This window comes from Natrix helvetica, assembly GCF_964273705.1.
Source record: "Natrix helvetica genome assembly, chromosome: 1".
NCBI classification, from domain to species: domain Eukaryota; kingdom Metazoa; phylum Chordata; class Lepidosauria; order Squamata; family Natricidae; genus Natrix; species Natrix helvetica.
The window spans coordinates 246,832,753-246,857,346 of NC_138548.1; the positions used below are offsets into that span (position 1 = coordinate 246,832,753).

At 40.1% G+C, this 24,594-nt stretch overlaps 1 protein-coding gene across 1 annotated transcript; it reads left to right on the top strand.

Annotated features, from left to right (window-relative positions):
- Positions 1-1,593: 1,593 nt before the first annotated feature.
- On the top strand, positions 1,594-23,041 carry SLC16A5 (solute carrier family 16 member 5). Its single transcript, XM_081937894.1, has 5 exons — positions 1,594-1,747; positions 8,780-9,027; positions 17,484-17,627; positions 18,141-18,986; positions 21,454-23,041. The coding sequence occupies exons 2-5, from the start codon at positions 8,787-8,789 to the stop codon at positions 21,693-21,695; spliced, it is 1,473 nt and encodes a 490-aa protein (XP_081794020.1). The 5' UTR covers positions 1,594-1,747; positions 8,780-8,786; the 3' UTR covers positions 21,696-23,041.
- Positions 23,042-24,594: the final 1,553 nt, after the last annotated feature.

Sequence of the window (24,594 nt, forward strand, 5' to 3'; positions counted from 1 at the left end):
GAGAGAGATTGAAAGGTCAATAGTTTACTGCCTTTTCATGCAGATGAAATTCTCTTGTAGCTATGTCAACAGTACTTTTACTCCAGTGTGCCTTGCAAAGCACATGAAATTTGGTGATAAATGTGTTCATTGGTTGATTTCTTAAATCACCACTTATTACAGTTATATTTGAAAATGTTTGCTAAGAAAGAGGCTAAACAAGGAGTGAATGTAAAACCTTTTCAGGATCTGCTAAAGAGGAGAATTTTATGGCACGCTGTCAGTCAGAAACTGGAGGTAATAATTATTCTGGATTGATTAAATTGACTACAAAAGCATTTTCTTACTGAAGGACAAAGGCTAAAGCCGAGTTTTTATAGAACCTATTTCGCTTCCAGTTTCTAGGAAATTTTCAGGTGTTCATTTTTTGAAATAATCTGTTTCTGCTTGCACAATATAATCTGCATGTACATTGTATGGGAAAGCTATGATGCCATCTCTGATCACTCCTCATGCAACATGTGCCACTGCATACCAAGGCTGGAAAGCTGACCAAACTTCTGGCCCAGGCCTCTCAGCTTGAGTTCACACAGCAAAATAATCTGTGCATTCCCAATCAAGAAAATACTTAGCTACAATAATAAAATATGAAGAATTTCACCCCGACTGTGAATGTAGTCCACAGTTGGAAATTTGGGAGCAACACATAAAGCATCAGCTAATCCCAGAGCTATCAAGTGAACATCAAGAGGGTTGTAGTTGCAATTCCTTTTGTAAAAGTACAGGGGGTCTGTTCTCCATCCTTAGCAGGCACTGTAAAAAAAAACTAGACAACTAATTAAAAGAAATGCCTTAGTGACAAGGCCTCCTTTGACATTAGACGTGAAATACAGTGGGTGGTTTTTATTTTGTTATAATGGTGGCCTAGTTCTTGCATTTAGGTGGGAAGAGTCCAGAGTCAATTTGGAGTCATGCAGCTTCAAAGCCACATTAAGCTATTAATCTCTGGTTTATGGTTACCACAAAGTGATAGTACAGGTGACTGCAGGTTTCAACTCTGAAAAACATTAAAACAAAAATGTGGGTTTCCCCCCCCCCCAGATGTGTGTTGTATCAATTCAAGCACAGGCCAATATACAACCCAGCTCTCCCCAATTTTGTTTTAAAAAAGACCCTTATTTGTAACTTTTATTGGTGAAGAAACTAGAGAGTAATAGTTCATCTAGTCATCCCAAACAAAAGTGACAGAAGGCTCAGAAGAAGAATACAAACCAACATATCCATTTTAGACCCACCTGGAACCTGAAAAACAACGTGCAAGACCAATCGCCTCAGCAGGAACCAAGACCTTGGAAATAATAAAGCAGATCCCTGATAGACCATGATCCAAAAAGAAAGAAACCAAGTCTCCCAAGCGCACCTTTACTCCTTGATGACGCGATCTTCGGGAAAGAGTTTCAACCCTTCGACAAACAAGGCGCCTCGAGAGCCAGGCAGAGACTCCTCGATTAACCCCTGTCATCCTGGGTCGGTCGAGCAACCCGAGAGATACCGCAATCTATGCTCGAGTCTCCTCCTCCTCCCCCTCCGCCTCCGCCTCTGCTGTTGCCGCCGCCGGCACTCACGGCGGCGAGAGTTAAAAAGCTATTTCACCTGGCGACCCCGCTGGGAAGAGGCGCGGGAGAAGTGAAAGGAAGGTGCCCCGGGGATTCCCCGCCAGGGAGGGACCCGTCAGCCCTGCGCTTTTCCCCTTGCCCGGGCTGAGCAGGTAAGAGACAGTCGATCGGCTGGGATCCTGAGCCGGAGTCACTTCGGCGAGATATTTTTTTGGGGGGAGGGGGCGGAATTTTATCTCACCCCGGGTCTTTTCCTGCCTTTTTCGCTTTCTCGCCAGTGGAGCCATCGGCGTGTAATCAACTGGGGGGGAGGGGCGGGGAGGGATCGAGCAACACGTGTCTGGGACAGCAGCTTTCTCTTTCTTCTCAAAGGGCAGGCAGCGGGGTTTGGGCTTTTTCAGTGTTCACACGAGAAAGCAGCTTCTCCGGCTCTGTTGCCTGAAACATCAGCCTGGAACCCAATCAGTCTCTGCAATCAGGAAGTTGGTCGATTGTCTAAAACGGGGGATGTGAATTCCCAAGATCGAGTTAGATTGTGATTAAATCAACCTCACCCACCCACCCACCCCGACCCTGTTTTCTGGAGAGAAGGGCTCCCACTTTGTAGCTAAAACAGAGGCCTGTTTCCCCCATGGCCCCTCGGTGGGCTCTGAAAACTAACGCACAAAGATCCAGTCTAAACAGGGGTGATGATTGACCTTTTATTTTAGGGACTACGAAGGCAACACAGATCTCTATAACAACAGGAAACTAGCGCGGTGTTTCTGTTCTTTGAGTTTGAGTTGCTGTCATGGGGAGAGTAGCTGAGAGATCTGTGCACTTCATAAGGCTTTCACCCATGAACTGATTAAGTTATAAAATTGTACCTTGTAGCCAGGTGTTTCAAACTACTTTCCTGGAGTTCTAGAGAGAGTCCCTGGAGCTCCATGAAAAATTGCGACGGGGGTGGGGTGGGGATTCATTTGAATGCAATCAATATTTTCTGCCTAAAACTTTGCTTCTGGATCAGGGGTTATGGGAATTCTTTTTAGTTCCGGCAATTTTTTCCTTAACCACTTTGAGGCCTGAAAAAGTTTGAAAACCCCTGCCTTATAGAATTATGACCTAGGGCATAATGTACTGGCCATTGGTGGGTTTTTTTTTTTTTTTGGTTAAGTTTCTAGAAACTGATGTAGAGCTGTATAGTTAGATCTGACTCTACATTTATAGAATAGAATAGAATTCTTTATTGGCCAAGTGTGATTGGACACACAAGGAATTTGTCTTTGGTGCCTATGCTCTCTTGATTTGGGGAATTAGAGGGGAACCCTTTCATTTTCACTCTTTTTCTAAACTGTTGTCTTTTCCAGTGTTCCAGTTCCACCTTGTTGCATTTCTTCTATTCCACTGCATTTGTTCCTGGATTGATGGCTATTGCTATGTTCAGATACTAAGTGCTTCCAAATGAGAACTTGTGGAATCGCTGACAAATTATTGCACAATTTTATGCACTCAAGAAATTCTCTGGAAATCCTCATTTGCTTTTCCAGCATATTTTTGTCTTTTAAAAAACTGTTGGTAACATAGCCTTCAGAAAGTTAAATCTTTTTGTGCTATTTTGCTGACTTTTTAAAAGAAGCTTTTTAAAATGTCAGACAAAGAAAGTAGTCATTGTTCTGTGCATATTTCCTTTTGTAGGTATCATCACTTTTTTCTCTTGGTTATCAGCAACGTTTTGTATTAAAACACTACAATATTTTCTTAAATATTAAAGGAACAATTAAACATCAGCTAAATAGTAAGTTATAGCATTTATACTTGTATGCATCTATAACACACTTTACAAATGTGAAAAACCCTTTCTCATTTTGTTTTACTATAATAGAGTTAATGAATATGACAAAAAAGTTTAAACATTAGTATTATAAAGGTGAGTGCTTGCAAAAAATTCATTTGTGTTTTATATACTACCATGTTTTCCCGAAAATAAGATAGAGTCTTATTTTCTTTTGACGCCCAAAATAAGCGCTTGGCCTTATTTTCGGAGATTTATTATTTTTGAGGTACAGGAGGCGGTATGCATAGTCACCTCATGGCTGCTGCTGTGTTGCAATACTTTCAGGGAGGGCTTATTTTAGTGCATGTGCTCAAAAGCCCAATTGGGCTTATTATCCGGGGAGGTCCTATTTTCAGGGAAACAGGCGAAAGTGGGTTGCTGCTGGTTCGTCCTGAATTGGCCGAACTGGTAGTAGAGCGGCAGGAGGCTCCGCCCACACACCTGGACACTTCTGTACGTGTGTAGAAGCATCACGCACATGCACCCAGGAGCGCGCCCAAACTAGTAGTAAAAAAATTAGCAATCCACCTCTGGAAACAAGAGTAATAACAATATAATAAAAGAAGCCAGACTGGGTGTTAGCACTATTTTTTAAAATGTGCTTGTTTAAATAAATTGTTAAAAGTTACTCCTATGACAAAGGGCACAGGCTGTGATAGGCTAGAAATAAATCAGTTCCTACAGTATGTCAAAGTGATACTCCTTTAAATAGTTGGATAAGAGTTGTGACATGGATAGGATATAGTGAAATGCATATTCAGAAAATGCACTCTGTTTCTAACTAGTATGCAAGTCAGTTACGATTCTACTCAACTATTTAAGGGCATTTAAAAAATATATTAAGTGTAAGAACTCTTTAGAAGCCCCTGGTGGTTCTTCCACTGTAGTATTTAGAAAACTTCACGTGAGTTATATAAAATTACTCAGGGTAAGAAAAATCCAACGGTAAATCAAGAAGAGAGGAATGTGCAGAGCCTTTTAAAAGAATTGCTGCAGAAGAAAGTAAGGCAGCTTCCTGGGATGACCCAAGAGAACTTACCAGCCAGCCTATAAAGCACTAATTATGGTATGGTGGCCATAGCGGCTACCTGTATAGGCAAACACCACAGACACCTTCAGCATGACCCGTCCCTCTGGGCCCAATGAATCTGTTACTGAGGTAATAAACCAGGGGGTGCTGCAGGTGGGAGTGGAGAGGTCTCACTTCTATATTTATTGGATTAGTAGTTGGAGCAGCTGTTTCACTGAAGGGCCACCCCTGCTTTAGTCTTGACGAGAGCATTCTGTATCCCTGGGATCATAAACCTTTTATTACTTTATTCATTACATTAGCGGCCTGAAATGTTACCCTCAGCATGAAATGTGTGGGCGTGTAGTTGCAGGTGGGTTGAGTAAGAAGTGATAAGATGCAGGAAGTGTTATTTACAAGGACATTCATAAAAGGCTTGCAGCTGATAGTAAAAACTTGCTGGGGGTTAATGAATGTATGTAAGGGTGGTTTAAGAAACATCCTCGTTCAAGATGCCGGAGTCACAAGTAATGTTTTCCAGTTAATTTGGTGCTTTATTGCTCAACTTTCCTTGGGAAATTGGTCAAGAATGGACGCTTGAAGATCAATCACAGTACATTCTAGCATAGAGAAGGAAGTGTTCCTCAAGTGATTCTTAATAAAGCCTTTCATGATGTCGGATTAATGTCTGCTTAGTCATTGATTCTGCTTAACCCAAAAGTGCCCAGAAGAACAGGCAACTTTGTGCAATTTTGTGTAATCAATGAGGTTCGCCTTTTGCATTTTCTTCTGTCTTTTTAAAAAAAACTTCCCATACTAGAAAACAGACTTAGAAATATTAATCAAAGCCAACTCTGCTCAGCTTCTAAAATGCGTCTGTATAAAAACTTAGTATACTTTGTGGAATTTTGGGGGGTCCAATCCAATCTGGGCTCTGAGAGCTGTATAAAAAAGAAGTTTGGAGAGTGTGTGCATGACTAAAGGGCAGTATCTTGAGCTTGATTATGCAGTGAATCAAATGCTTATGCCAGTTACTCACTGCTTTTGTTAGTGGTTTATTTTGAACGTTGTCTGTGAGCAAGCGCCAGATTATGATCCAAAGGAAATAGTTTTTCTTTCCCTTTAATAAAACAGACCATTTTACATTGTTATATTTTATTACTTTATCAAAATATAAAATACAGAAATAAAAAGAAAATAATGGAAAAATAAGGAAGTCAAAGGGGAAGAGGAAAAAGTGTAGGGTAAGAAGAAAAAAAGAGCATTGACTGCTGACTCCTTTTGGCAACCTTTAGAATAAGATAATAATGTACAATTTCTACTTTTATACAGCAATATACTCTGATAATTTCTATAGCAACAATCTTATCTAATCAGCAAAACCTAAAATCAAAGTTTCATTTTTTTCCACCTCAAGCACAAACTCCAAAAGAGGTTTCCAAGTAGAAACATCTGAGTATTTCTCAAATAAATTACTTAAATAAAAATGACATATACTAATCTTCCTGCTAATGTATTGTAAAATTGTAGATAACTAATTCTGGATGTGTATTCTTGCATGCTTTAGGATAATTCTAAATAAACAATAATTTACTATCCATGTATCAATGACTACAGTACTTAAACCGTATTGCCATTACGATCCATTATACGAATAATGAGATTGTCCTGTAATTCCTCCATTCTTTTTAGAAGTCTAGATTGTGATTACAAAGGTTACCTAAGAAACCAGTTGCACTAATACCTTTCATGAAGAGCCCATAACCCATGTTCTCCAATCAGTTTGCTCAATGAATCTGGAGTGGGAAATGATTTGCTGGGCAAGTACAGATTTAAAAGAGTTGCTTTTGGTCTTCATGTGGAAATTTGGATCCTGCAGCTACATATTCTTTGTTCGGCATTAATCTGAACAAAGGTTATGCAGCAACATAGAACATATATTTCAAGGAGCAAATTTGGTATGGAATTTTATACCAAAGTACAAAGGGAAGATATAAAGATCAGCACAGCCTTTACTAATGGCATTCTCTTCCTGATCCAGAAGGTCAGTTAAAAGAGAGACATGTACTTCTAGTGCTTTTGATAGGATTCATGGATTTCAAAACAGACTGCTGCTAGCAGGACCCTTTTTAGCCCTAGTTTCCTAACAGAAGAGGCATTTGTGGATTCCCACCTCAATTGGCCTGGTGCAGAGGTAGGTTGCTACAGGTTCGCACTGGTTCGAGCGACCAGTAGTGGAAATAGCAACTGGGTTGCCGAACTGGGTTGCCGAACTGATGCCTGGCTGAACCAGTTCCCCGGTCACCCATGCCGTTGCCGGCATGTTTTTGAGTCATTTTATAATGACTAAATTTACAGGCAACTGTGCATGCGCAAGCAACACGCAGCATGCATGCAAGCTAAGCATGCAGCGCGAAGAAAACTGGTAGTAATGGTGGCAGCAACCTACCCCAGGCCTGGTGACAATCGCATTTGCATCAAATAGACTTGGGAATGGGAGCAGAGTCACATCACCCCTGTTTAATTTCAAGCTAGGCTCCATCTATTACATTCCCTGTATGCAGCTTAATTATACAAGAATAGTTATTTAATTATTTAATTAATTATTCAATTCTTTCTAAGAAAGAATATTAAAGTTTGCTACCTGTTTCCCCCCAAAACAAGACCTCCCCCGAAAATAAGCCCCTAAAATATTTAAACGCATGCGCAGCTGGTCCCACCCATTTCCTGGAGGAAAGGAAGGGAACATGCCCCACGTGGACCTGCCAGCCCGCCACCACACCCCTTCTCTTAGTGGCGGTGAGAGAGTCTCTCTCACTCTCACTCACTCACTCACTCTCACTCTCTCTCTCACTCTCTCTCATTTTAAAGTAGCAACTTTGTTGACAGAGACTGTGTAAAATACTTGATTCCTACCCTGAAAAGTAGGATTTTAAAAAGCCCTTAATTAAATAAACAGCAAAATTAAGAAATGTCTATAAGAGAGCAATAATAGGCTAATTTATCTTGTTTGAAGGAGGTAGAGGAAGGAATGCTGACATTGTCCTTGAAACTGTGAAGTATTTCCTGATGATTTTCTTGTTTAGGAAAAGGCACATGGTATTTTTCAAGCACACCAATACAATCCTGTTCCTGACAATATGTATATATGCTTTTCTTGGCTATTGGTGGCTGGCTAAAATGATCGCCCTACATATTTCTCCCTGCAGAATAAATATCTTATTTATTCAAGCATATTATTTCTTTGTCTCTATTGCACATAAAATAAACATATCGTGCCTTGATCTTGTGCCTGTAGCTTGACAAATTACATGTGCCCTTTATGAGATCTTAAAGTTTCTCTTTAGATATCTTCACAAGTAACACCCAAAAACATTGGGAAGGGGAATTTTCTTATACTTTTTTAATAGGCAATAGAAGATATCAATAACACTTTTGAACCATTACAGATATTTTATGGAGGAGATGTTAATTGATACATGTGTGAATATATTCTTAAAATACATAATGGCATAATGGAAGGGATTTGAAATTTAAGTCCTGCTATCCAAATACCTGAAATTACACCCAAGAGCAGCAGAACTTGTGCAAGAGCATTCACTGCAAGTCTGGTTGTGAAAAACAAATAATTGAGATTTACAAACTGCCTCTTCCTGACACAAAACATTTACGATACTCAGTTGAGACAATGAAGTGGCATAATAGAAGGGATGTGAAATTTAAAGCCTGCTATCCAAACACCTAACATTACACCCAGGAGCAGCAGCAGAACTTGTGTAAGAACATTCACTGCAAGGCTACTTGTGAAAAACATTTGCCTCTTGCTGACACAAAACGTTTATGACACTTGGTTGATACAACGAAGTGACATAATAGAAGGAATGTGAAATTTAAATCCTGCTATCCAAACACCTAACATTACACACAAGAGGAGCAGAAATTGCAGAAGAGTGTTTGTTACAAGACTGGTTGTGAAAAACAAATAATTGAGATTTACAAACTTTGCCTTCTGACACAAAACATTTAGGATATTCAGTTGAGACAATGAGGAAATCCCATGGGCCAAAAGCAGGTAAAAGGTAAATGCAATGACAACCTAGTACTAAGTGTTGGTCATTTGCCACTGGAGGTGTGCCTAACCCATTACCTACTGGCGTTTACAATCCTGTGACATAAAGCAAAACATACAAAATAAAATGGGTTGGTGCAATTCCAAGAGATTGAGACAGGGAAGCTCTCTATTAAAACTGAAATGAACTACTTTCTGCCTGAACAGTAGTTCAGTAGCTCCACTCTTGTAGCCTTAGCATTGATCCAATTGTGGTTCATCTCCTCATTTGCCTACGGTCTTCCAATTAGGTATTCTATGAAAAGACACCTTGCAAAGATGAGCCAAGAAGGAGAAGCATCCCCTAGAATCATCAAAGACCAGGATCGAGGATGGGCTTGGATGGTCTTGGTAGCTACAGTGCTGGTTCAAGGTCTAACACTGGGTTTTCCTTCATGCATTGGAGTCTTCTTCAAGGATCTGCAGCGTGATTTCCACGCTACCAATAGTGAGACATCATGGTTCCCCTCCATTATGACAGCTGTCCTCCATGCAGGTGGTGAGTATTTTGTTTTTATTGATAAACTTTCTTCTTAAATGTCATCAAGGTCCCATGAAAAGAGCACAAGATGAATTGCTAACTAGCAAATAACGTTCTACCAAAGACATCTACCAAAGCTATGTTTTGTCTTCAAGCTTCGCTATATGGTTCTACTTCTAGATACAAAAATAAATCTTCCTTCCTAATCTCCAACAGTATCTTCCTCTTTCCCCCAAAACCACTTTTTATGTTACAGCTACAATATATGACATCTACAATATCATGAACAATGGAAAGGATTTCCTGATAGATTGTGGGTTCCATATAGCTGGCTGACTGGCTGTCTATGTAACTATGTTTGCCCTGTCTTTATTATTTTTATAAATAACTCAAGGTGGTGAACATACCTAATACTCTTTCCTCCTCCTATATTCTCAACAACAATCCTGTGAGGTGGATAGGACTGAGAAATTGCCTGGCTCAAAGTCACACAGCCAGCTTTCATGCCTAGGATGGGCTTAGAACTTGCAGATTCTTGGTGCCATAACCACGAATCCATACTGGTTCTTTTTAATTGCTTAATTTTAATTAAAATTGATTTTAATTACTATTTTATTTGCTGCCTTTTCAAGTAAGATCAGAAGGCTGACTAATTTTAATTGCTTAATTTTTTTAATTGCTGCTTTTTCAAGTAAGGTTAGCCCAGAAATCTGAGAATGACGAGTCCATATTGAGTTAATACGTACATATTTTATCATATAATTGAGAGACAGTTTGAGATTAGAGATTAAGGCTTCAGAAATTAAATTGGGAACTCTGCTTACCACCTTAGATACAAAACCAGCTAGGTGACTTTGGGTCACTCACCTCACGCCATCTCAGCCCTAAAAAGAAGGCACTGACTAAACATACACATACACTCTTTCTCAGTCATATCTCTTTCTCATGTACATACTTAAAAGTTGTTTTAAACAAAATATTTCAAGGCCACTCTGAGCTCTGAGCCTGTGAGATGAGTACTAGAATTTCTGCCACCGGACACCACCCTTCACATGCCCTTGAGTTAAAGAGGAAAGTTAAAGAGTCAACTAAAACTAGCTGAGCTTTTTTTTTCCTATCAGACAAATCTTTGCTACAGTCATTGACCAATTCAAAATAAGAAACAAACCAAAGGGGAAAAAAACATTGACACAAAAATCCATTGGCAAGATCCAGATAAAACTCAGAGATTGAATCACTAAACAAATTCTTAAAGATTCAATTGATGCATTCAACCAGCCGCATCATAAAATTGGGCCACATTGAAGGCTCATCCATACAACCATTTTGCTGAATTATTCTCACATATTAGAGATGGGAGAAAAATCATATCAATTTAATCTGTGTAGTTCCCACAGCCTGCCTTTAATGTGCACTAGGAACAGCCCTATGCTCTGCTATTGTGTCACAGCACATCTAGCAGGCAAGTTGAACAGAACCAAGCTTCCCTGCATTATTCCAGGGCTCTTCAAAGCATTTTAGATTGTGCTCTTGGGGACTTTTGTGTCAGGATAATGGGGAAAACACTACTTGCATTTCTGAACATCTGAAATGAGTTCAGACTGCCTCAGCAGTTGGCTAACAATGAGATGGAGGTAATGTTATGAAGAAAGTCCTCTGTGAATAATTAGCGGGATATTCTTGTGCTGTGGCAAGCAGGATATGTGGTTGAGTCTTAAGAGTAATATTTACCTGACAATAAGATACGTCTGGTTTATTAGTGAAAAACAGAGTTCTATGAGTGGTATAAATACCTTAACAGAATGAGCAATATAATAAATGATAATACAGTAGAATATCCCCTGTGCCACAAAGGCAGATCCCATCTTCCAAATTATGAAATTTATTCTCTAAGATTGCTGAGGAGAAAACATTAAGACAAATTGAGGGAAAGGCCCTACATTACCTCAAAGTGGGTTGATGTAAAACTTAACTGATAGGTTGGAAAATGTTCATTTCCCTCCCCACAGGACTATTGAGCAGACTATCAGTATTCCATAGACATCATTGTTCTATAGATCTAGCTTTATATTGCAAACACTGAAAAATTATTTAAAATAACCCCAGAAAAAATATGTCAGATAAGCATGTTAATGTTTTAAAAATGAAAGGTTGCATTTTTATTGAGAGTGTACAGTTGGGGGGAAATGACCATTGTCTCAGGCAAGCAGTTTTAGTGGTAGCAACAAAATTAGTTAGGACAGAAAGAACAGGACTTTAGCTGCATCAGAATGGATTCCCTGCCCATCAGTGGGTTGGAACCCAGGGAGATGCAAATTTGCACCCCTCAGAAAAACAGTAGACTCGCTAGAATATAGATGGTCAAAGGCAGATCTTGCCTGTAGCTTGTTATTATTGTAATGATTATTAGGGTTGTTTGCACCATCAGCCAGAGGCGTTTACGGCTGGTCACATAGTCACCCAAATATTTAGACTGGATTTGGCATTTTTATCTACCTATTGAGTTCTTCCCAAGAATCTGGGATAGGCAGATGTTCTTGTTTGAGGATGTTAAAGATATCATCACAGAATTATTATCTGTATGCCATCCATTTCTCAATGACTGTGGGTGAATGACAGCAATCGAAGAAATTAATTTAAAATTAAAAAAAACATTGAAAAATAAAATGGTAGTGCTTATGAACGTTCTATTTTAGGATCTATGCCTATTAGGTTTTATTCCTATACTTATAAATGTCTGAAAAGCTGGTTGGGCCCTGAATAGTTTAACAGTATATTTTGCACACCTGCAAGATTTCATTAGCTTCTTATTCCATCGGGTAGCAGGAACACCTGGTTATTATCTCTTTTATAAATGGGCCTGTGCTAATAATATTGCATCAGATCTTTGATCATCGGTGTTGTTATGCTGACAAAGAAAGGATTAAGTTCTCTACTGAGTTGGGAAACTTAGTGAAATATTTCATTTGGTAATGATTTCTTTTGCCTTTTAACCTACAGTATAATAGGTTTGCTCTTATATAATCCATGTATTATATCATTCTTAAACAATGGCTAGGACTTCTAATAGTATAATGAGAGCTGTTTCTATTGACATTGCTTAACTACCAAGAAGCACCACACAGTGTCCTTGATGAATTTTCCCCTTTAATTTATATACTCTTGATCTGTAACTAATATTCAAACATTGATATTTGTGGCAGCTTAAATTACTGAATGGGGTGACTATGTACAGTAGTTCTTGACTTACAACGGTTCACTGAATGACCTTCAAAGCTACACTTGTCTACTAATTTAGCCACTTTATCAAAGAATGAAATAAGATTGGTTTGGCATTATCTGTTTATAACAAACTTGTGCTGGCTACTAGTTATAACTTTATTTGTTTCTAGGTATCCACAGATCTGTTTTTGGTTATTTTTTCCAGTATCTTCCCAATTATTGATGTTAGGCTTTACTGATGTTCACTCTGTAAACAACCTGAAAATAGGGGAAAGGAGCAGGGTATCCCCTTGGGCTGAATTAAACAACCACACTACTGATTAAGTAATATGAGTAGTTAGGAAATTTGCCATCATGTTATACTCAAGGACACACAAGAAGCAGCGGGTTGGACTTGATTTGCCCCCAGTAAGGCCTACAGCTGAGTTGACAAGTGTATGAGAGTGACAGAATAGAAAGGACATGGAGAATGACAGAAACCTCTACACTGTATGACCGCATCTCTATCTCCATCTCATGGAAAATATAATCTGGCCCAGTTTTCTTCAAGGCAAGTCTACCTGTAGCACTGTGAATGAGGAAGACATTTGACATTTCATTTGCACATATTAAAAGTTGCAAACATTTGTATAGGAGAGCTCATATATCTTTACGAAGCACATATTCATGGAAGGAAACAATTCTTGTCCATTGCAAGAACTTTCCAGGTATAGGGCATTGCTGTCTCCAATCTGATCCAACAGGAAAACAAAAAGATTGGAATGTCTGAGGTCTTGGGCCTTTCATCTAAATTTCAAAGCTTAGAGTAGAGCTGGCTACCAGGGTGTCTCCTCCCTGTAATAGGCAGTTATGCCCGACAAGATTTCTAAAGTAAAAATTGGTTGTCCTAAGAATGTGCCTGAGAAAATGCAGATTTAAAGCAGAGAGCAAGTCTGAAGTTTCAGATTCACATAATTCTATCCTTTCCACAGAGTAGTAATTCAAGTGCAGCCTTGTCTGATGAAACACAGAGAATCCAAGGTAGCTGCTTAGGGAAAACAGATCAAGCTCTACTATCATACCCTCTTGCACTCAGTGACGTGCAGTCAGGGGAGGCAGGGGAGGCGGAGCCTCACCACTCTCGTCATGAAAATAAAAAATAATTACTCCAGGAAGCCGTGAAAGTGGCTGGGAGAGGCGCGCGGCTTGGTTTAGCCTCCCTGGACATCTCAGCAGCAGCCCCAAGTGTGCCGATCTCGCCATTTTTTACATCGGGCGAGCCCAGGATCCTTGCAAGGGGAATGGGACCACGTGTGCAGGAGGCTCCTCAGCTCCAGCCTCAATCAGCGCAGCCGCGGTCCCCTTCATCTTGCCTCAGGAAGGAGGGGAATGGGACCACGTGTGCAGGGGAAGGGGATCGCGGCTCTGCTAATCTGAGGCTGTGTGCTGAGGAGCCTCCTGCACACGTGGTCCCATTTCCCTTGCAAGGATCACAGGCTCGCCCAATGCAAAAAATGCCTAGGTACCATGTTTCCCCGAAAATACAACCTGTCCTGCGCTCACTGACCTAGCGTTATCCCGAAAGCACCAAGTTACAGGAGCCGGGGGTGGGGGGAGCGCTCACGTTGCTTGCCGCCTTCAATATACCACTAGGTTGGGGAGTGGCGTTCTGTCCGGCCAGAGGGGAGAGTTGCCGGGCGGCTGCTCTCTTGTGAACTGGCTCCCGAAGAGCCGGGCACAGCCTCAGGGGTGAAGTAGCCATGAGGTAACTATGCTCACGAGCAGCCGCCCGGAAAATCCCCTCTCTAGCCGGGAAAAGCGCCATTCACTGACCTGAGCAGCCGCCCGGCAAATCCCCTCTCCAGCCGGGAAAAGCGCCATTCACCAAGCCCTTGCGCAGCTCTCCCAGGCGACCGCCGCTGGCTGCTGCTGCCCGCCGCCGCCCGCCGCCCCGCCGCTCCGCTCCGTGCATAACTTCTAAACTCCAAAACTTCCAGCATCGCCCGCTCTAGGAGTGCTCTCTATGGTGGGCCGGCTGCTGGAAGACTGTCCGGAAAATTCTCTGTCCAGCAGCCGGCCCACCATAGAGAGCACTCCTAGAGCGGCCGATGCTGGAAGTTTTGGAGTTTGGAAGTTATGCACGGAGCGGAGCGGGGCGGCGGCGGGCAGCAGCAGCCAGCAGCGGTCGCCTGGGACAGCTGCGCAAGGGCTTGGTGAATGGCGCTTTTCCCGGCTGGAGAGGGGATTTGCGGGGCGGCTGCTGAGGTCAGTGAATGGCGCTTTTCCCGGCTGGAGAGGGGATTTGCGGGGCGGCTGCTGAGGTCAGTGAATGGCGCTTTTCCCGGCTGGAGAGGGGATTTGCGGGGCGGCTGCTGAGGTCAGTGAATGGCGCTTTTCCCGGCTGGGGAGTTTCCCGGCAACTCTCCCCTCTGGCTGGACAGAACGCCACTCCCCAACCTAGCGGTATACCGAAGGCGGCAAGCAACGTGAGCGCTCCCCCCACCCCCGGCTCCTGTAACTTGGCGCTTTCGGGATAACGCTAGGTCAGTGAGCGCAGGACAGGTTGTATTTTCGGGGAAACACGGTACCCAGGCATTTTTTGCATTGGGCGAGCCCGGGATCCTTGCAAGGGGAATGGGACCACGTGTGCAGGCGGCTCCTCAGTGCACAGCCTCAGATTAGCAGAGCCGCAATCCCCTTCCCCTGCACACGTGGTCCCATTCCCCTCCTTCCTGAGGCAAGATGAAGGGGACCGCGGCTGCGCTGATTGAGGCTGGAGCTGAAGAAATTTCTCCGTTTGGGCTGCGCCCCTGCGATCGGAGCAACCACGTGGTTTGATGACGTCACCAGCCTCACCAGTCATAAACGTCACCGCGCGTCACTGCTTGCACTAGCAGCAGTGGTGGGTTTCAAAAATTTTTAGAACCTCTTCTGTAGGTATGGCCTGCTTTGTGGGGGTGGCTTCCCAGCCATGTGACAGGGTGGGAGTGGCTTGCCAGCCATGTGACTGAGTAGGAGTGGCTTGGCAGTCATGTGACTGGGTGGGCATGGCCAACTTGTAAAATGTGGTGAAACTCACTTAACAACGCTCTTGGTGAGCAGCCAAAATGTTGGCTCAGAAACTCTGGCATTTGAAGCACGCAAGTCTTAAAGCTGTCAGGTTACAAGACCCTTGCACCCCTAACCCTTTAGAAAAAAAAACGCAGGGGTGTTCAAACTTGACAGCTTTAAGACTTTAAGGTTTAGATAGGACTCTTAGAGGCGGGTGGGACGATTGGTGAACCAGCCAATCAGTGAGCGGCGGGTGGGGCAAGCATGGTGCGGACGGGCGGGGGGAGGGAGCTGGAACCGGTTCTAAATGGCACGGTAGATTTGTGGAACCTCTTCAATTGAAGAGGTTACAACTGGCAGGAACCCATCCCTGACTAGCAGCTACTAAGATGTCAGGTGGCCTTAGCTGTCATGCCCTTATGATCTCCAGGTGGCACGGTAGTTCTTTTTCAGAGACACACCTTGTTCTTTTTGGATACAAAAAGGATTCATTTCAGCCTATTTACAAATTCTGATGACATTTCACTTCCCATTCACCCCTCCTACTTTCTGATGGTAATTCCTAAGACAATCATACACAGAAGGAAAGCTGGATATAATTAAAGTACATTTCTGTGGGGTGAGGGGAGTATCCTTGGGATACTTATAAAAAATTAACTATGATGTCTTTGTATGCTGCTGCAGATATGTGCCTAGATAGTTCACAGCTTGGTTATATTAATAATAAGTTATTCATTAGAGAGCCAATTTGGAGTAGTGGTTAAGGCACCAACTGGGAGATGGTGATTTCTAGTCCTGCCTTAGGCATGAAAGCTGGTTGGATGATTCTAGGCCAGGTCTCAGTCCTAAGAAAGAGACAATGGCAAAGCACTTTTGAAAAACCTTGGCAAGAAAAAATGTAGGGCCTTACCCAGGCACTTTTCTAAGAATTAGACAAAATTGGACAGAAGAAAAACAATTACTCAGTAATAAATATTAGTAGTAAGAATTTATCTGTAACAAATTACTGTTCATAAGTTTTTTTCTTCCATCTCAGGATCATATCTCTCTTAATTTTACATTCTTGTGAAACAAAATGTTTTTATTCAAATTATTTTCCTGCTTCATCTCAAGTGTTTTATGTCAATTATATCGATCTTGTTCCTTATTTGGCACAATATATTCAGATTGATATTATATTCAGATCTCCTTTCAGATTATTTCCTGCTTTTTAAAAAAAACATGGGACTCATCCAATTTGTCTTCTGAACTTTAGCTGAAACTGGCATCCACACCATTCTTCTTTCCTCTCTACATGTAGCCATATTTTCAAGTTCAGATTCCCAAATACCCTTAACATTCAGATAGGCTGAACATGGATTGAGAATAGACATGCCAATACTCTATATAAGACACTTTTGTTTTTGTTTTTCAAACACAAGATTATTTTATCTTTCTTTATGTAATGCAGCTTTGACTATGTCAGCAGCAGCAGCAGCAGCAAAAACAACAAATGTGCAGGGAGGAGAATAGAACATAATGTGGAGGTGTTGAATGAGGCTAGGAAAGACCTACGTTTGTGCTTGTCCTTCATTATGGAAACTCACTGAGTAACCTGACTAGTCATGTTTCCTCAGCCCAACCTCCCCCTCCCCCCCCCCCGGTTATAATTGTTGAGATAAACTGAAATGAGATTCCCATAGAATATGAATCTAACAAATGCAACCATTTGACTATGCTTTTTTATTTAATTTTTCAATTTTATTAACAAACATGTAAAACACACACACACACAAAACTTAGACCTACAACACATTTACACAATGCAATACAAACAGGAGCTTCCTGTTCTTTCTAATAGCAATTATCAATCGATACCGCTCACCTTATATTATTTCCCCTTCTATTGTATTTCATTTGGATTTCACCATTCTTAACTCTCTTATTTTACTCATAACTATTATTTTTGAGTTTTGTTATATTCCTTCATTGATTCTTGTTTCTTTCCTCCATCCACCTATACCATTTATCCCATATCTGGTAGAATTCTGATTCTTCTTTTCTCTTAATTTCTTTAGTTAATTTGTCCATTTCAGCACAATCCATAACCTTTCTTATTATTTCATCTTCGCTTGGAGTTAGTTTGTTTTTCCATTTCTGGGCAAAAGTCTATGCTCATCACTGTACTTTTTTGAAATTGTATCACTGTACTTTTTTGTACTTTTTTAATGTTTCCGTCTCAGGTCCTCTTTGTAGCATTTTGGTGGAGCGATTTGGCTGCAGGACAACAGTCATGGTGGGAGGCCTTCTCAGTGGAGTGGGCATGGTTGCCAGTGCTTTCTCCAACTCCCTTAGCGAGCTTTACTTAACAGCCGGATTCATCACTGGTGAGTATAGTAAAAGTACAATGGGATGGTTTGTATGCTTTCCTGTTTGGTTCCTATTCAGAGTTTATGTTCCTGCATGGCATGAATCCAAGTTGCAAATGGTGATTGATACGCTATGTATGGATTGTGATGCTTATTCAGATTTTCAGTAGCCTCAGTAACATTAAAAAAGCTCATCTGTTATCTGCAATGTGGCGATTACATTATCCATGGTTGCTGCTACTTCAAATGTCATCAAAGGAGTAGTGTTTTTAGTAGGCGGTGGGGTAAGATTCTTTCAGAAACTTCTGAGATCTAATAATCAGAGACATTCTTATTGGAATTAATATTAAGTATTGTAGATTAAGAATATTGTTCATATCCTACCTTTTTTCTAAGTTGTGCCCCCAAAATAATTTTTAATATTCTTTAAGATAGGTGAATTCTGATCATCATAAACATACATACACAGAAATGAATAAAACAAATGTCTTCATTGCAGATTCATATTTTTTTTCCTTTTTTAATTTAAAGGCCTGGGATCATCTTTTAGCTTCCAATCAAGTGTCACCGTACTTGGTTATTATTTTACACAACGGCGAGCATTAGCCAATGCCCTGGCCTCCACTGGGGTTTCCCTTGGCATGACACTGTGGCCACTAATTTCCCAAAACCTGCTTGATGAGATGGGCTGGAGAAACTCATTTCTAATCTTTGGGGGAGTTTTGCTGAACACTTGCGTGTGTGGAGCTATAATGAGGCCAGTCCCAGGTAAGATGACTGCCTTTTCGCTGAAATCCTGTTCTGAACACTCAGCTGGAGAAATGCCCAATGGTAACAGTTCACATCAGAAAGAACAATGTCAGTCAAGATTTACTGCGTGTAACCAGACCCTGAAGAAGTACCTAGCTTTTGATATCTTCTGCAAGAACAAAGGCTACCAAATCTATACCCTTGGAGTTACCTGGATGGTGATGGGTTTTGTGCTGCCTCTCGTTTACTTGGTGCCCTATGCCATCTTGAACGGAGTGGAGGAACAGAAAGCAGCCCTCCTAATTTCCATTATCGGATTCATCAACATATTTATGCGCCCAATGGCAGGCCTTCTCTCAGGCCTTCGTGTCTTCACTGGCAGGAGGATCTACCTCTTTAGCGCAGCTGTGATGTTCAACGGCCTGAGCAACCTCATCTGTGCTGTTTCAGCTGACTATACTATTCTTGTCCTCTACTGCTTTGTCTATAGTGTCTCCATGAGTGTCATCGGTGCACTTCTCTTCCAAGTGTTAATGGACGTGGTAGAAATGGACAGGTTCTCTAGTGCCTTGGGTCTTTTCACCATCTTGGAAAGTATCACCATTCTTATTGGACCTCCTCTTGCAGGTAAGAGGTATACAGGAATTGGCCCCAGTGGTACTGTTGGCACAGATTTTGCATGTAATCAGAATTCACTGTATTGTAGCACTTGAGAGGCCATTTATGCCATCAATCAGATGACTATCTAGCCTCCACTTGAACCCATCCAGTGATATTGCTTAGTTCCATGCTCCTTTTAGCATTTGCAGTACAATTCTCTGCAGAATGATTACTACAGCTTTAAATGGCAACTATTAAGGCTTTAGAAATTTAAGATTACAGCAGTCAGCATAAAAAGGGGGATTATATAGGAGTAGCAACCCAGTAATTAGCAAACAACTTTCCTTAATAGAACATCTAGTCTTTATCTTCTTTTGCTTTTAGCTCTGCTATCTATCTTCTTGTTCTTCATAGCCCTTGCCATAGCCAAATTCTAGTCCAGTAAATCTCTTATTCATCTTTCAGTTGTTGCTAAATAATCTAAATCCCAGTGATGCAAGTTTGGCATAAATGTGAGGAAAACAAGACCGGCATGGCAGAAAAAAAGTTAAATTCCCTCCTTGCTGTTTCTCTTCCCTCAGTTGCTTGCTTTTTTGAAAAATTAGGAAATATTTTAGCTAAAATGCAGGCATAATTAATATATTACCTTACATCAAGTCAAACTTGATGTGTATGTATGTGTATATATATGCACGCATGCACACACATATATACGTGTGTGTGTGTTTGCTATATGGATCATGTGCATCCTTACATATTGCAGGGAGTCTTGGTTAGCCATGGTACTCTGGTGTATATCCATTGTTTCAATAAATACAAAAGAATCATATGTATAGAAGTTATAATTTTTAGAATTAACATAGCACATTCTGAGTATAAAAATAAATTTCTGATTACCATAGAACAAAGATCAGTTGCAATGCAATAGCAATAGCACTTAAACTTATATACCGCTTTATAGTGCTTTTACGGCCCTCTCTAAGCAGTTTACAGAGTCAGCCTATTGCTCCCAACAATCTGGGTCCTCATTTTACCCACCTCAGAAGGATGGAAGGCTGAGTCAACCTTGAGCCCGGTGAGATTCGAACTGCCAAACTGCTGGCAGCCGGCAGTCAGCAGAAGTAGAATTCTAACCACTGCGCCACCTCAGCTCTTCCTCCCTCCCTCTCTCCCTCCCTTCCATGCAATTGTATCCTTTGGTGGGAAATTCATACTGATGAAATTTTAAGCATTTTTACTCAGAAGCGAGTCCTGAGAAATTCAGTGAGTCTTTCTTTTTGGGGAGCATGCTAATACTTACAAAATATGTTACAATACTTAGACAAAAATATATATTAATTAAATAAGCAGAGATTAAAATTAAAGAACAACAAATGAAATACATTACCTGTACAGATTAACTCTTAAACACATTTGGTAGTTTAAGTTAGTTTAAAGGTCTTCTAACATGTTTAATTTTAAAATGAATAAGTATTTTATATTATTTAAGGATGTTTGTACAAACTTTCACAAAATGGTAGAGATACATCGATCCATTATAATTAATCAGCTGGATCCAAAGGGATTTTGATTCTCTTTAGAGAATGTCTGTTAACCAGAAGGGACAGGCATTTTTTATCAATTTTTCATACTTGCATTATCTCCAACATACATCAGGAGTCTATCCAAACTCTCTGGAAAAGATTTTGATATTTCTTATAGTGTACTAACTAGTGGATGCTGAGAAACACTTTTTCTGATAGCCAGGCAATTTCAATATCAGAAAACGTTGGGAAAGCAGCATGTTAAATTCATATGCTGCAAACCATTTTTTTTTTCATTTTTAAAATACAGCTGCCTGTACAATTAGCAAATGATGATACTGTATGCTTTCTATTAAAGTATACTGGAAATGATGGGAACCTGCAAGGAGCAGACAAACATCTGAAGGGATCTAGAAACTGCTTCAGATAAGAAGCAGCTCTGAGTTTCTCTTATAACAGATTGTGAGAAATGTATTGTTGTGGAATGTTGTTGAAGAATTATATAACCACAGATAGTTAATAAGTTGCATTATATATAAGCACAGATAGTTAATAAGTTGCATTGATTAAATTGACATTTCTGGTTTGTTTAAATGGGACACAGAATAATTGAACAGCTCAGAATAAACGTAGGTGGCAACTTCAGCTTCATCTACTATCTATTAATACTGACAGTATAAAAGTTAGAGATGGCAAAAAGAATATGAAAGTAGGGGAAAGCAAAGGTAATAAGAATCACAATGATTCTGTGTCAACAGTTATATTGAGTTTCTTATCTTTATTGATGCTCCTCTGCCCAATGTAGGGAACTTTTTACTGACTTCATGGGTTGGGCTAGCTCTGGACCAGACTTCATAGACCATTTTAGGTATTGATCCATAGGTGGCTGAGTATTTAAGATATCCTGATTCTGCATTTGATCGCCAAATGTAGCGTATGTTTTTTATAGTCATGTATCTTTTCTGTTTCAGGTCTTCTTGTGGATGTTACAGGACATTTTAGTTATGTCTTCTATGCTTCCAGTTTCTTCATGGTGTCAGCTGCTCTGTTCATGGCTCTTAGCTTTTGCACATTGGAAGCCAAAAACAAATTGAAAGAAACTAATAATCAACCCCCTGAAGATCCCTCCAAAGGAAAATACACAGAAGTGCCAACTGAATTTGTGCCTACAAAAAACAGTCCTCCTGAAGTAATCTACATAACAAGCATCTGAATGCAAAGGAGCTGAAAGAATATTGTATTATGCAAAAATGCAAAAGCTGGGGGAAGGGACATCACGCGAAGAGAAGTCCCTCTTTTTTATGCTCACTTTCTTCTTAATACAATGGTCTACTCAACTGGGTTTGGTTCAGATTTCTAGAGCCATTATCCAGACAGTGCATGATACCCAAGCACTAAGGAGCACTTTAAACAAAATGTACAGGATGCAAGTCTTATGACAGCATCTGAAATTACTTGAAGCATAACAAATTATTGTTATCAGGTTTTCTTACAGACTCTTAGTGAAAACAGGACATTCACCCTTTTGGTTATTAATTATCTTGTTCTCTAAAACCAGCAAACTGAACATAATATTGCTTATACAGGACTTTTGGTTTTGGAGAAGTCTATTGGTAGCAGTTAAGCTTATATTGAAGTCAACTGGTGGACTTCTTTCCCAGTATGAGTGCAGAATTCTTATTTATTGATCTCTACTACTAGTTTTTTTAATGTTAAGCAGAATTCTTCATCCCTGTTTTATAATTTGAGGGCATTTTCTAGAGGAATGTATCATGCCACTTAAAGCAACCTGAGTCAAATTATATGCATTGCTGTAACCAAAGTGAATATTTTCTGCATTTCAAGGCCTTTTATGGAGACAATAAAGTTTCAATATTGAAACTGCAAGTTAAAGTGGACAGCTCCAAAGTGCCTATGCATTAACCAATAGTGTCTTAAATTTTTCTTCCTCTTCGAATATATGTTGCTGCAAAGAAAGTGTCATGACACTTTCCAGAGCTGTGGTGGCGCAGTGGTTAGAATGCAGTATTGCAGGCTAATTCTGCTGACTACCAGCAGTTCGATTCTTACCGTCTCAAGGTTGACACAGCCTTCCATCCTTCTGAGGTCAGTAAAATGAGGATTCTCATTGTTGGGAGCAATATGATGATTCTGTAAACTGCTTAGAGAAGTCTGAAAAGCATTATAAAGTGATATGTAAGTCTAAGTGCTAAGTCATGGCCATACAGTAGGTGGACACCTTATTTTGGGGGGACCAGTAGATCCTACCACTTTCAAAATGTCAGTACGGTACAGAAAGTCATTTTTGTTCTTGTCTTCACTGGGATATAGAAGGCTTCCATGGTCTCTGTAGAGTCAAATCTTTCCATACAAAAAGATACGTATAGGAGCAAAAAGATAATCTTGTAGGTTTAAAGGAAATTAGGTGTTAGAAATGCTGCTTCTCTCAGGGAATAGGTCAAAATAAAGAGCATCTCTGTTCTGGATTGGAATTGTCAACAAAACTATACAGTTAAGACGATGGTATTTCTCTTAAATCTGTTTCTGTTTTACTCTGAACATGATTTCCTTTGCCTAGTTTTTTAAAAAACAGCAGTATTTATATTGGAACATGGGCATGTTTCAACCCAGGCTAGCTTATTTGCTTTTGACAGTTCAGATTTTAATTTCATATTCTACTCTTCCATTTCTAACCCCTCTGTAAACATTCGCCTTAGTTAAATCTTCTGAAGTCCATACTGGTTTTTAATGAAAGAAAATATTGGCTAGGAACTCAAGCACTTTAAAATATATAGACTCAAAAGAGCAGATGTTGAAATGAAGTAAGAAGGAAGTCACAGCCCTACTAATCAACCTAAAAGTTGACCTTAATATATATGAATTGAAATGACAGGAATGCAGGATTGGCCCAAAGCATATTGGTGTCCGGAAGCATTAAAATTAGCCCAAGATTACTTTGGGCTTTGAATAACTGGGGGTGGGGGTGGGGAAAAGGGGAAAAGGAATTTTCTAGAATTGGATGAGTGAAGCTGAACACGCAGATGGCATGTCCACAAACATGGCTTAGAAAAACCCAACTCTGAAAGTCAGACCTCCAAACCTTTAAAGCCTGAATGTGTTCCCCCCCTCCCCAGCATGATACAATGAAAATAATCTTGTGTATGTGAATCTTTGTGAACATGGTGCATACAGCTATACACCATATATAGATACTGTATATAGAAAGAGGAGGGAAATATGTCTGAATAGGATTTTAAAAATGTTTTTTCAATCTTATACACACTTCAGTTATTAAAAGCCGGCTACCAAGATTAGACGGTGACAAATCAGGAAGAATACTATGACCTATCAATAACCTGTCTATAACACTAAGTGGAAATTTAAAAATCGGTAGCAGTAAGGGGTTGCTATCTTTATGCCCTACTTTTTAAGATGTCTTGGGGTAATCTGGCTAGTGTGGTGTAAAGAGAAAATTACACTAGGTAAACTTTAGTCTACATTCTTAGATTTCTTACATTATACAAATCTAAATACCCCAAAGTTCTAATGCAAGAATGTAATAACATTTATTCAATATAAAATACTCCTCACCCCCTGAATGGAACCTTTTTTCAAAAATTGTAAGTTATTTGATAGGAAGGTCTGTTAGATGGTTTTGAAACAGAAAAATGATAGCTAGGTAGACTTCTGTCTTAAAGTAATTTTCAATGTCTTAGTTTCTGAATTGTGGTCAGTTTATTACTAGATAACTACATTATGTACTGGAAATTTTATGGGAAGCCTTTCAAATATCTATGTAAGTCAAATGCACTCGGTAACATTTTCAAACTTTGAAGCACTAAAGTGTATGAGTAGAGAAGCTTTTAAAAGAGAACAAAAAGCCACTGTGTTTGTTTCAGGATTAAGAGACATCTTGTTATTTCTTTTTTCTAAATACATCATTTGAAAAGGGTCCAAGTCTGCTTTTTCTATTCTTTTTGAATAAAGCCTCTCTACATAAAGATTTTTGAAGACTCTGTTTTAGTTTTGCATATGATCACTAAGATATAGTGGTGATTGTCTATTTTTTTTTATTTTCTACTGAAATTTCAAATGTAGGTTGATAATAATCA

Excerpts from the sequence above, each read along its gene's own strand:
- SLC16A5 (XM_081937894.1), top strand. The coding sequence starts at position 8,787 with ATGAAAAGACACCTTGCAAAGATGAGCCAAGAAGGAGAAGCATCCCCT. Across the intron at positions 9,028-17,483 it reads AGCTGTCCTCCATGCAGGTG|GTCCTCTTTGTAGCATTTTG; the intron begins GTGAGTATTTTG and ends TTTCCGTCTCAG. Across the intron at positions 17,628-18,140 it reads AACAGCCGGATTCATCACTG|GCCTGGGATCATCTTTTAGC; the intron begins GTGAGTATAGTA and ends TTTAATTTAAAG.